At 38.1% G+C, this 13457-nt stretch overlaps 1 protein-coding gene across 4 annotated transcripts in view; it reads left to right on the top strand.

Moving 5' to 3' along the window:
* The first annotated feature begins 260 nt into the window (after positions 1–260).
* Positions 261–13457, top strand: part of MYOZ2 (myozenin 2) — a 56914-nt gene continuing 43717 nt past the window's right edge. For 3 of the 4 annotated variants that reach the window (XM_049885438.1, XM_049885440.1, XM_049885439.1), the window contains exons 1-3: positions 261–899; positions 7226–7458; positions 8002–8090. In XM_049885438.1, the coding sequence (XP_049741395.1) occupies positions 8015–8090 (76 nt within the window). In that variant the 5' untranslated portion in view covers positions 261–899; positions 7226–7458; positions 8002–8014. Of the gene's footprint in view, positions 900–7225; positions 7459–8001; positions 8091–12478; positions 12878–13457 lie in introns of those variants that run through there. The other variant, XM_049885441.1, reaches the window with a different exon arrangement.

Raw genomic sequence — 13457 nt, 5'->3', positions numbered from 1 at the left:
GTGGGTTGGTGGTTGGTGCTAAATTCGCTTATTCAAGCCATGCAACAGCCTTATAAAATCAATACGATGATTGTCCTTATTTTATAATCACACTGCTGGTGCTCTGGCATATGCTACGTAGCTATGAGGTCCAGCTTCTACCTCTACATTTCTGGGTCACACATTCTTTTTTAAAAAATCTTTGTATTTTCTTTAATGAACTTTTAAATGCTAAATTTGTATGTAAGAGAAGGGGTGGATTTTCTTGCAGGTGAGATAACTGTCAAAGAAAATGTTTCAACAGGCTATAGGAAAAATACAGCCTGGCTAGAATTGTGAAAGGAAATGTGACAAATTCTGAATAAACGCTGGGATTCTGCAAGCAAAGGAAAAAAAATGATTTGCGGGTTTGCTTTGGCAACTTGTTTCTTAATATTACGGCATATAAAACTATTTCTTTCCAAGTTCCTAACCCTATTACGTAAGAGTCTGTCCTTGAAAAGCTGATTATTAGGCTCTGCTTACCGCCCCCCCTCATTTCCTCCCCAACTTACCCTAAGGCTTAATTTAAGAGTCTAGAAGGAAGTGCTTAAGTAAAAGAAATAAATTTAAAAAGGCAGACAGGTAAAACACTGGGTTTCCATATAAATTGATCATTTTGATAGGGTTGGATTTGATGCTTATTTTTGGCAACGACGGTGGTAAGTGTGTTTGTGATGATGTGGTACTCGGGCCAGGAAAGGAAGGAGAGGTCTGCACAGCAAATGGCATATGTTTCCACTTGTTTATGTTCAGCATTTTAATAACCTTAGTATTTGCACAGCTGAAGGAAAGAAAAGCACCCTGAGAACAGACACCATGAGGATCTCTAGAAGTTTGCAAACCAGAAAAACATTAGTTGGAAAAGAGCCGCAAACGTGGTAAGTTAAAAAATACCTTGGCCAAAATAAACCTAGTGTTGGGATGCTAAATTCCAAAGGAAATCAATAAGGAGCCACATTGAAATAACTATTCTGACAGTCTTCAACTCTGCTGCTTTATTTTTGTCACGTAGGTATAATTACAGAGATATTCAGAGAAGATAAGGAAGACAGAAATTTCTGCACTGTATAGTGAAGATTCAGAAGCCTTTGGGTCAGACAGAACCAATTTTTTATTCCATCTCTGTAACATACAAGTACGATGCTTTGGTGATTTTAGTCTCTCAGAACCTCAGATTTCTCATCTGCTAACCATGGCTAGTAAACATTGACTAAATTGTTGTTAGTTGCTGTCTTTTGGCTCTGACTCATGTGGACTTTATGTATAACAGAACAAAACATTGCCAGGTTCTGCGTTGTCTTCAGGATCCTCATTATGTTTCAGTTCTTCTTCCAGCACTATATCTAACAATATTCAGTTGTGATTCGTAAGGTTTTCATGTCACTATGAGTTGGAATCGACTTGACAGCAACGAGTTTGTCTTTTTTTAAGTTTAATTTTTGAAGTTATATCAGCAGCCCTTTCTTCCTAGTCCGTCTTAGTCTGGAAGCTCCATTGAAACCTGTCTACCATGGGTGACCCTGCTAGTATTTGAAATACCAGTGGCATAGCTCCCAGGATCATAGCTATACAGAAGCCACCGCAGTACATCAAACTGACAGTTGGGTGGTATATTAACTATTAGTGGCTGTAATTGTTCCTCTTACCATTGTTGTTGTTGCCCTTAGGCCTTTACTCTAATGAGACCAATTGCAAACTCATTTATTCTGTCTTGTACTGTCCCACTTTGGCTGGTAGGATGATCACCACAGCACTATTTACAATTATTCTGCTCTCGTTATGGCCTAGATAAGAGATCAGTTGTAAACTGAATCCTTCTCAATATAGGAAAATAAAACTTATGGAAGAAATACTACTCAGACATTAGGAGAAATGAAGTCTTGATACATGGTACAATATGGATGGAGCTTGAAGACATTATGCTGAGTGAAATAAGCCAATCACAAAAGGACAAATATTTTGTGACCTCACTTACATAAAAAGACAAGAAAAGGCAAATGTATAGAAAACAAAGTTTATTAGTGGTTACCAGAGGTGGGAGAGAGGAGAAAAAGGGGGTTAATGGCAACAGAAATATTGCATTGATTAAGGGTATTGGACAGCCAATTATTGTAATTAATTGCTGTCAATAAGTTGTACTTCTGTAAAAATTTGAATTAGCAAATGTTGCATGACACATATATTTACTAAGACAAAAAAATAAAACAAAAAACCTAGCTGCTGAGGCTGCTATGTACAACCAAACACTTCATGGGATGTAGTTTCTTCGTTTGAAGGTTTAGGGTCATGGTTTCATAGTACTTTCTTTCCAGTTATTTGGCCTAATAATGTGTTTAGTGCTTCTGTTCTACCTTCTAGTTCATTGCGTAGTACCCGGGGTCTTAAAAGCTTGCAGGTGGCCTTCCAAGGCACAGCAATTGGTCTTTATTCAGCTGGAGCAACAGAAGAGGAAAGAGGGTCAGGAATGGGAGGACGATATGGAACGTGTGGCTAATTGCTTCCATGAACAACTGTCTCCTTTGTTATGAGGGTAAAAGAACTGGATGATGCCCAGCTACCATTACTGAACACTGATCAAAGGTTCCGTTAAAGAATCCTGATCAGAAGGGGGAAAATGTAGAACAGAATTTCAAATTCTCATGGACTCTAGACTTTTGGGAGCCATAGAGGGTGGATGAACCCCTGAAACTATTGCCCTAGATAATCTTTAAATCTTAAACCAAGAATATCCCTTGAAGTCATCTTAAAACCAAACAATAGTTTAGCCCTTGAAGTCATCTTAAAACCAAACAATAGTTTAGCCCTTGAAGTCATCTTAAAACCAAACAATAGTTTAGCTTAACTAGTAAAAAAAGGCCTGCCTTGAACATTATGCTTTTTTTAAGAACTATTTATTTGGGATCAAATTGACAACAGCAATTTGAAAGATTAGACAGGAACCTTAAGGGGCAGTGAATTTGTGTTAAGGAGGGAGGAACAACTTAGAAAAGGAGATTAAGAATAGCTGTACAATATGAGGAATGTAATCAGTATCACTGAGTTGTACACGTAGAAAATATTGAATTGGTATATGCTTTGTTGTGTATATTCTCAACAACACAACAAAATAAATAAATTTTAGGGAAAAAAAGAGAATGAAAAGTCTATGTACAGATGGGGAGAAAATATTTACAAACCGTAAGTCAGAGAAAGGGCTGGTTTCTGGAATATATATAGAACTTTCAAAACTGAAAAGTAAAAACATCAAGCAATCCAACTGAAAAATACACATAAACAGACATGTCACTGAAGAAGATATGCAAAAAGCAAATAAGTACATGAAAAATTGTCCAACATTATTAGCCATTTGGGAAATTACAAATCACAATGATCTCTCAGTGCACACCTATCAAAATGGTGAAAACAAAAAAATATTATAACATCACCAAGTGCTGGTGCAGATATGGAGAAACTGAGTTACAAGTACATTGTTGGTGGGAACATAAAATTGTACAGCCACTCTATTAAATTGTTTGACTGTGAAAAAATAAAATAAAAAAACATGGAAGACACAGCAAATCAGTTAGCCTTTAAGGAGAAAGCAGAGGGCTTTTTGCAAGAAACAAAACTCATGCTTCCATAGACAGCCTTACCAGCTGTGAGTTGTTTACACCACATTTATCACCAAAAGGATTATTTTCTCCCGGAGTTAGTACTATATCTGAACCCCTGAAGGCTGGTAAAGAACTGATTATCCTCAGATTTGCCACTCAACACTGGCTTGGTAGCTGTTTCATTTGAGGTATATGTGCATCAATCCAGAGCTGAAGCTCAACAACGGTGATGTGTTCTCTGCCCACCTAGCAGACAGCCAGTTCCCACATCCTGGGCCTTCCCGGATCCTGTCCTAATCTCTAACTGCCCACAGCCACCTAATATAGACTATAAATGGGTCAAGGAGAAACAGAATTAAAAACAAATATCCAGTGAGAGGATCAATATAGACTGTGTTTACCGCTTGGCTAAAGTGCTCATGTTTACCATTGGCTAAATAAGGCTCCTTTCATGGGTCTTAATGGTGTGGATTTTTATTCGGCAGTAACATGGCAGGAAAATTTACCATATTTGGTCTTTTTTTTCTCCTTTAGCAAATAGTAAGAGAGCTGGAAATGCAACTGTGGCCAGCCCCAGTAGAGAGAGAATAATCTGGTTATAGGAGTAGTGAAAAATGCTGCCAAAAACTTCTTCATCACTAACCTTCCAATGCACAAAGTTCTACCATTAGAATCCCATTATTTTTTTGATGTTGTTGTTGTTAGCTGCCGTCTAGTTGGCCCCAATTCATGGCAACCCCACGCACAATGAAATAAAATGTTGCCCAGTCCTGCACCATTCCCATGATAGGTTGTGAAGTGGCTATTGTGATCCACTGAAAAACAAGTGGTGGCTACACATGAGAAGGCGAAAATTCTACCAATGAACCACCAGTGAAGATCTCTCATCTTTCCTCTCTAGGACAGATCCGTTTAAATACATAGGTCCTTGAGAAAAAGACAAAGCACTGTTGCTGCGTGCTGTGGAGTTGATTTCAACTCACAGAGTAGAACTGCCCCATAGGGTTTTCTTGACTGTAATCTTTACAGAAGCAGATCACCAGGTCTTTCTTCCACAGAGCCCTTGGGTGGATTCGAACGCCAACCTTTTTGTAGCAGCTGAGCTCTTAACCATTTAGTCACCAGGGCTCCTGATAAAGTACTACCTTGCTTAAATTGGGGTTAGGGAGAAGCCTCAAGGACAGGATTGATTCCCTAGGGTAGTACAGCAGTTCTCAGGATGGGTTGGTGGGGGCTGAAGACAAAGGGAGATTGTAAGATGACAAATTTGGGTAAAGTCTTAATTTTGTCTGGGGCCAGATCTCTGTGCAGATGAAATAGAAAAGTATTAACGGTGACTCAATTTAAAATTAAAATGCATTGGCTTTCAGAATAGACCACGTGAAAATGCTTTAAAAAATAACCACTAAAGTTCTGTTTAAAGTTCAGCGTTTGTGTCATGAAACACATGGATAGTATACCCTGTCTTAAAAATACAATACTAATGATTTGGTCTTAATTTTTGTTCTGAGAAAATAACTCAAAAACTAGAACACTAGCAGGAATATATATATCCATGAGCTTTAAAAATGAGGCAAAACAATTTTAAAGTATAAGATATTTGAAGAATAGACAAAAACAAGAAGATATTGCACCCCTTAAAGCTTTAAAAATGTTTAAAAATATCTCCTTTCATTTTGGAAACAAAAATTAATGTAAGAATTATTGTCTACTAAAGACACCATTTCAACCTTTAGAACTGTACATAACATAGGATGAAAACATATGAAGATGACCAAATAGGAAAACTGGGACTTTCTGAATATATTTTTATTTTTTACTGGATAAAGCAGTTGATTATTCTGAAGTTCTAAATCCTTTCATAATTCAGGAATAATAATAGCAAAAGGAACAATTAACATTCATCAAACTTTTACCAAATATCGGGAAGGTATAAAATTGTAACATGTCCTTATCTCTATGTGTCTACATCTAAGGGATCTTGAGAGAGAATTTAAATTCATCGATTGGCTAAATGTTTTCTCATCGGTAGCTAATTAACAAATTCAAGGCAAATGACTGTACTCAGAAGCAAGCGCAGTAAGTTATCTTAAACCTACCATCTACCACCTTGAACTATCAATCCTATAATAATGCTCCAAAATGTACAATCTATTTCAATCTCATACAATATAACTCCCCCCATAAGTGGACACCACCTTTCCGTATTCAAATGCCTATTCATTTATTACTACCTTATTTTTCTTCAAGGGTTTGACATAACAGGAAGAGAATTCCAAATCCATGCCAAATCTTTAATACACGCCATAATTAACCTTTGACCCACTCATTTTGTTCATTCACTCAGTGAATACTGAGTGCTAAGGAAGATAGGCCTGATGATCTACTTCAGAAAATCAGCCAATGAAAACCCTACGGATCACAACGGTCTTATCTGCCACTGATCTTGGAGATGGTGCAAGACCAGCCAGCATTTTCCTCCATCGTGCATGAGGTCGCCATGAGTTGCCGGCCGACTTAATGGTAGCTAACAACAACAACCATTTACCAGACATGGTTCAAGGTGCTGGAGACACAAAGACCAATGTCTTCATATGATTAATATTTTAGTAGAAAAAAACAAAGATACCGGATAGATAGGTGATATAAAGAGATAGATGAGCAATAACGTCAGATTCTTGTTGCAAAAACTAAGAACCATTACCCAATAACCATCATTTTCTTTTCTAGAAAGTTAACTCCTGAATTGTAAACGGGCAAATGGTTACCCAGAATAAAACTACATTTTCCAATCTCTCTTGGGCTATCTATGGCTATGTAACTAAGTTCAGGTTGATGGGATGTAAACAGAAGAAGTATGAGCACTTACTATCAGGGTGTGTTCTTAAGGAGAGACTGCGTGCCTTTCTCTTTTCTTTCCTTTTTCCAGTTGGTTGGAACGTGAGCATGCTGACTGGGGCTGGACCAGCCATTTAAGTTGAAGGATTCTGCATGTTAGGGATAATTGAGCAAAAAGTTAGAAGGTGGCTGAGCCTGATGATTATGTCATCCTGCACCAATCCTGGGTTATTTACTTCTGGACTAAGTTTATGTGAGAGAGAAACAAACTACTGTTTTGGATTTTTTTTTTCTGTCACTCCCATTTGACCTTAATCTTAAGTAATATAACCATTAAACGTGCTGCCATTGAGTAGATTCTGACTCATAGCAACCCTACAGGACAGAGCAGAACTGCCCCATAGAGTTTCCAAGGAGCGCCTGGTGGATTCGAATTGCCGATCTTTTGGTTAGCTGCCATAGCACTTGACCACTTCGCCACCAGGGTTTCCACTGAGGTTAGTAGTCGATTGCAAACTCTTTGCGCCACCCAGGGGTGTTGTTCACTTAATCCCATTTGGTTCTAATTGATGTATGTGTCTCTCACCTCCTCAATTAAACTGTAAAGAGCATAGAGCTATACCTTTAATAAATTTCAAATCATTTATAGCTTCAAACAAAAGGTTCTCAATAAAAACCTATTGCATATCCAATGAATGGCCATTTAATTCAACCACCTCATAAACTAGAAACATAATGGAGAGAATCTAATCTTTATTCTTTTCTTTCGCCAGGAAGATATGAGTAGCTGAAGTATTTGGTGCTATATATAGTCAGTTGATGTCAGCTGGATGCCAGTCTTTTCAGAAAGGCTTAGTCCCCACTTTGAGTCAGATCTAGGGACCATGCCGTCCCAGGCTCAAGGATAAAAACCATCGGGCCCAAGTGCCATCCATTTTCCATCTCCGGAGTCTTTCCTACACAAATTGGGATTCATCCCTACTGAAAAGCAAGGTCTAACAGTAAGGTGAGTATAATGTTTCCTAAAATGTTTTATTAGTCAGTTATCTAAGGAGGTTCAGAGTTGTGACTCAGAAAATGGGCATTCTTTTCTTTAAAGGACAGCTGTTGGTGCCAATATTAAAATGCCACCACCAAGGAATTCTGCTGTAATCTGGTGTCTTTTCTTTATTCTAATACTTGCTGGAATTGACATACTGTGATGCTGGTACAAATAAAGGCCAGCAAGAACTAGGAAACAATAAAAAATTAAAATAAAAGTGGAAAAGAGAGAAGGCGGGGAGAGGAGGCCAGCTATTTCACTGTTTTCTCACTGTATGGTGATCTTTGTGTTAACGTACAGGTAAGACTGGGTCTGAAACTCCGAGTATCAGCGTCTGTTCACTGTGGTGTTGCCTGTGAATGAACTGCAAGCTCTGTCCCTAGACAAGGACTACAAATGAGAGTCTTTCTGTAGAATACAACAATAAATTCTTACTAAAGAAAGCACAAAGATGCTCTCAAATGAGCTCCTTCTATCACCTCAATAACGTCCCTTTATTTTTAACAGGGAACAAAAAACCATGCTATCCCATAATACCATGGTGAAGCAGAGGAAACAGCAAGCATCAGCCATCATGAAGGAAATCCATGGAAATGGTATTGATAAAAATCCTTCTTAGCATAAATATAGTTCGGAGCCTTTCTAACATTATTCAATATTCCGTAGTTTACTTTCTCTAAACTCTTGTTGTTCAGTCAGAATGAAGCTGGAGTGCTAGGGTGTGTAGAAATGTCTATGGCCTCTAATCCTTTTGTAGTCATCCTTTCTCATTTGACAGCTATTTTCAGATGAACAACTGCTGTAAGGAATGAAGCAATCTGACAGCTGATGTACATTCTGTTTGGCTTGCCTTTCACATTATAAGTTAATATCGTTCTCGGTTCTTTTTTTTTTTTTTGAAGATAGGTCTCATACAATCTTATCTTCATTGTCCATCCCACCGGTCCATCTTGACTTCTTTTACTTCCTGTTATATAAATCGCTGAAAATGTGTTCTACTCTTCCTTCTTTTACAAAAACTGCTAAGTTGCAATTCGTATTCATTGCTTATTTCCCTAACCCCGAAACCAGTCTTTATATCCAGTCATTGATGTTGATTTACCTAGATATTTTCGGGGGGAGGGGAACATGGAAAATCTACTTTTAATTAAATTCCAGGGATGTAGAGAACATTTTTGTCGTCTCAAAGCATATTACTAAAAAATAATAATAATATGAATTAGATGCGAGGTGTTAATCCACTCTGTTCTTTTCTTTAAATTTTACCAAATAACCCTAAAAAGCAAAGCTTGTTACATTGCATTTTGATTGTTAAAAAGGAAGTTCAACTCTGTACATGAGCCAAGGGCTATTATCAATTTTAAGAGTTAAGAAGATCCAGGTTTCTTTTAAGAGCTGCTTTGAGCCATTCTAGATATATTTGTGGAGATTTTCAGGTTGCTTCCTCATTTCCCCTCCACTGACAAGGAATGTAACCTTTCACCTTAAGAGAATTGAAACCTAGAGCCCTGAGATCTGGTGGGGGCAGCGGGGAGCAGGGGTAGAGTGTTTTTGTGTTTCACCTTCCATGAAGCAAGCTGAATAAAACCCACCGAAGTTGACTTTAGGTGCCCCTCTGTTCCCACCCACACAGAATAGTCACATCTAAAAAGTCCTATTGTTAAGTTTTGTTTTCTGGAATACAGTATTACTGTGCTGGATTCAACTTGGTTCCATTTTACTACCATATCAAACCAACTTGGAATAAAATGAGAATTCTGAACCAGATCCCAGAACTGAATTAATATTAATCCCAAATTCCAAAATCCATGTTTCCTTTTAAGTTTGATTTATTTATTGCTTTTTAATTTCTGTATTTCCTGTTTCAGGTAGTTTGCCTGAAAATTGTTTTTGTAGTTTTTCTGGTCAATAAAGCAAAAATCAGATAATTAGCTTGATTCAGACCGAACTGTTTACCTTAAGACTGGACTTTGGTCATCATTTTATAGTTGCCAGGGGCATAAGCATCATAACCATAATCAAGTAATAAATTTAATTCCCAACTAAATCAGGTGTTGGATTCTAATCTCTGCTGGCCCTGACACAGACCTACAGGAGTAAGAATATCTTTTCTCTCTCTCTCTCTTTTTTTTTTTTTTTAAAGAAAACTGCTATTTTTATGAAATACAAAGAAAAGTATTATTATATGCCTGCCAAAAGTGGGGGTGGTGTGGGGTGGGGAAGCTACTATCTCACCACCAGCAAGGTCTGGCCATGTAAAGTCTATGGAAGCCCTCCCTCCCAAGTCACTGGAAGATTTCCAGTCCCCTTAAGTAGAGTCACATGCTCTGCCTTTGTTTGGATGTCAAGCAGCCCAGATAGTGCAGGGATAGTCACAGACTCTTTCTTAATTGCTCTCAGATAAAATGGTTACGTACTTTCTGAAACAGCTCAAATATTTCATTTTCCTCTCTTGTGTCTTCTAACATCTTGTGTAGAACTGCGTAAGGCATGGCGTTTAGAAATCTGGAGCTAGAAGGCGTGTCACTGTTTCTAATGATACATGGACTACAGAGAAACCACTTTGGAAATAATCCTTCAAACTCCCAAGCACATCACAGCAGTAAAAATCTGGATAATTTAGAATAAAGCATGCCACTGTTTTGATCTTATTTATAAGACTTATTTAGTCAAATTCGGACTGAACCGTTCTTAAAAAGGAACTTATAAGGACATTTTCAAACCTCTTTTCCCACCTCTCTCTCTCGTTATGCATCAGGTTCTCTTTTTTCCCCCAGTATTATAATTCACTTATTTTTTACTTTTATTGCTTCTCAAAAATGTTTAGCCTGACAGAAAATGAAATATGTCAATGGTTCAGCTACATGAGTTGTTCTCTAAACATGAGGTGAAAATTCAGTCCAGTTCTGGTAGCTGGGGAGAGACTTCAGCTGGTGAGCCTCCTTTGAGGTGTATCATCGGGGAAATATAAGAACCAGAAAGGGAGAGTTTTACATCACAGTAATCATTCCACCTGAAAGAGAAATAACCTTCAAGAATTACTAAGGAATGCATATAGACTACTACTATTGTCATCAAGTCAATGCTGACTCATCGCTACCCTACAGGACGGAGTAGAACTGCCCCACAGGGTTTCCAAGGAATGCCTGGTAGATTCGAACTGCCAATCTTTTGGTTAGGACCCATAGCACTTAACCACTAGGCCACCAGGGCTCCCATATAGTCTACAGTACTGAGGAATTAATATTTAACTCTCATGGAATGCAGGTTTCTGGATTCCGTGAAGGCTGAAAATGACCTACCCAAACTATCAGCATCTGATAATCTTTGAACTGTAGACTCTGAGCTGAAACTGGTCTCCTAAAACTATCCTTTAAGTCAAATAATACCCGTTGCCATTGAGTCCATTCCGACACATGGTGACACTATAGGACAGAATAGAACTGCCCCACAGGGTGTCCAAGGCTGTTAATATTTACAGAAGCAGATGGCCACATCCTTCTCCCACAGAGCGGCTGATGGGTTCAAACCAAAGACCTTTAGGTTGGCAGCTGAATGTTTAACCACTGGGCCACCAGGTCTCCTTCAAGTCAAAGAATTAAAAAAACAAAACACCGTTGCTGTCGAGTCGATTTCGACTTATAGCGACCCTATAGGACAGAGTAAAACTGCCCCATAGGGTTTCCTAGGAGCAGCTGGTAGATTCGAACTATAGACCTTTTTGTTAACAGCCGAGTTCCTAAGCACACAGTCACCAGGGCCCCATAAGTCAAAGGATAGTCTAGCTCAATTAGCAAAGAACATTTTACCTTAGGCAATTCTCCTTTGTAGAATTATCTGTGTGCAGCCAGTTTCCACAAGCAGCAGATCCAAAAGTCAGACTAGAAGCTATGAAGTAGGGTAAATCAGTAATTATTTTAATTGTTTTTCAAGACAATGCTGTATGGAATCCTTCATGACCACAAATTGTTTCTTTAATTCTATTCTGGCCCTGTTTGCATGGCAATGTATAATTCCTGGTGATAAACTGAAGTATAAAAACCTGTGAAATATCTTTCTTCTTTGGAACATTTTCGACTCTAGTCGGAAGTGTTGCCTCAATTTACAAATAGTATATCAAATAAACTTCAGTCAGTTTCTACTGTTGGCCTACTATTATTTTTCTTTTAACAGTTTAACTAGATAGAATGAACACAAGGGTGAATAATTCTCAGATGCCACTAAATTTACCATAAATTGTTGCTCATTATGGATTCACTGGGGCCCTGGTGGTGTAGTGGTTAAAGGCTACGGCTGTTAACCAAAAAGTCAGCAGTTTGAATCCACCAGCTGCTCCTTAGAAACCCCGAGGGGCAGTTCTACTCTGTTCTGTAGGGTTGCTATGAGTTGCCATCCATTCGGTGGCAGCGGGTTTTTTTTTTTTTTTTTTTTTATGCATCAGTTATAATTTGGTGTTAGGTGTCCTGGGTGGTACAAATGGTTAAATATTTAGTTACTAACCAAAAGGTTTATGATTAGAACACACCCAGAGGTGCCTAGGAACAAAAGCCTGGCAATTTGCTTCCAAACTCTATGGAGCACAATTCTATTCTCAACACATGGGGTCACCATGAGTAGGAATTGACTCGACAGCAACAAGTATGATTTGGTGTCAAATTATCTAACAGAAGCAAACACACCTCAGTTCTAAAAATATTTTAAAAAGTATCCCCCAGCATCACTCTCAGATTTACCATCCTCGTCATCATATCATGAGCATGGTCATCATCATCATCAGTAATACAGATGTCTTGTATTACTATTGTGATACAAAGCTTCTATGCTTTAAACAGAAATATCTGAAGCATAGTTGCTACCATCTAACAAGTGGTATTCTAAAAGACAGATAAAAACACAAAAATATTTTGCCATTATCTGTGCATGAATCAAGTGTAGGGGCAAGAAAAGTGGCCTACACTAGTACCCTAAAAACTTACTAGCCCTACTCAGTTTAGCCTTGAACCTGTCCACATTCTCCAGCCCCATTCATGTTCCTCTCTCACTTAGTAACTCATTTGGAACTTGAAGAGTGAAGGAAGAGGGAGAGATAGGGAAGGCTAAGGGGAAAGGAAGTAGTAAGTTAATAGAGAAAAAGAAGAAGGGAATAAGATTGAAATAAGAAGAGGCACTCTAGAACAATTGGCACCTATCCAGAAAGGTTGGGGAAAAGGAATGAAATTAAAATAATCATAAGAAAACAGGGAGTTTGGTATCTCCTGACCTCAAGCACAACTATTGCTGATAGTTTAGAATAAGAGCTTCACCAACAGAGAAGACCACAGTGCTTCATAAGGCTGCTTGTCACCTGAGGTTTCTCATCTGGGCTTCGGGAAGGCTCTTTTTGGTATGTTTTCTTTCTTTCTCCTCATGACTGATCAACAGCTTTCCCCAGCACACAGAGGAGAACTGGGCAGGTTGTTTTTGTGATTTCAGGGAAAGAATTTAGACTTTGTGGTCTGAAAACAGGAAACCCATTTTTTTTGTTAGTTTTCTTTAAACTTTGATATTAACATTCTTATTATGGGGGTGGGGAGTAAATAGGAGAAATAAGGCCAGGCTGGACGGGTGTGCTAGAATAATTGATATGATAATTACTGGGGGAGTGGGCCTCCCCAAATATCTAAATTAATTAAGTGGGAGTTACCAATTATAAAGGTGATTCTTCATAATGCCCACTCACATAACTGTTTACAAATCTTAGATAACATGAATAAGAGGGATGGGGGGAAGACTTGAAATGCATGCATTCATTTGGGGCTACCCTTTAAATAACTTTCTTTTCCCTTTCTTTGAGTGAAAATATAAAATATATATAAATATATAAAAAAACATATATATTCTCCTGGAGTCATCATTTTAATCCTGAAATTTCCTGTTTTGATAGTATCGAGTATCTTTATGAATAAAATGCCCAGATAAAGGAT

Source organism: Elephas maximus, chromosome 5, assembly GCF_024166365.1.
Source record: "Elephas maximus indicus isolate mEleMax1 chromosome 5, mEleMax1 primary haplotype, whole genome shotgun sequence".
Classification (NCBI taxonomy): Eukaryota; Metazoa; Chordata; class Mammalia; order Proboscidea; family Elephantidae; genus Elephas; species Elephas maximus.
Note: the sequence above shows the minus strand (reverse complement) of the source record. Positions and strands in the feature narration are given on the sequence as shown.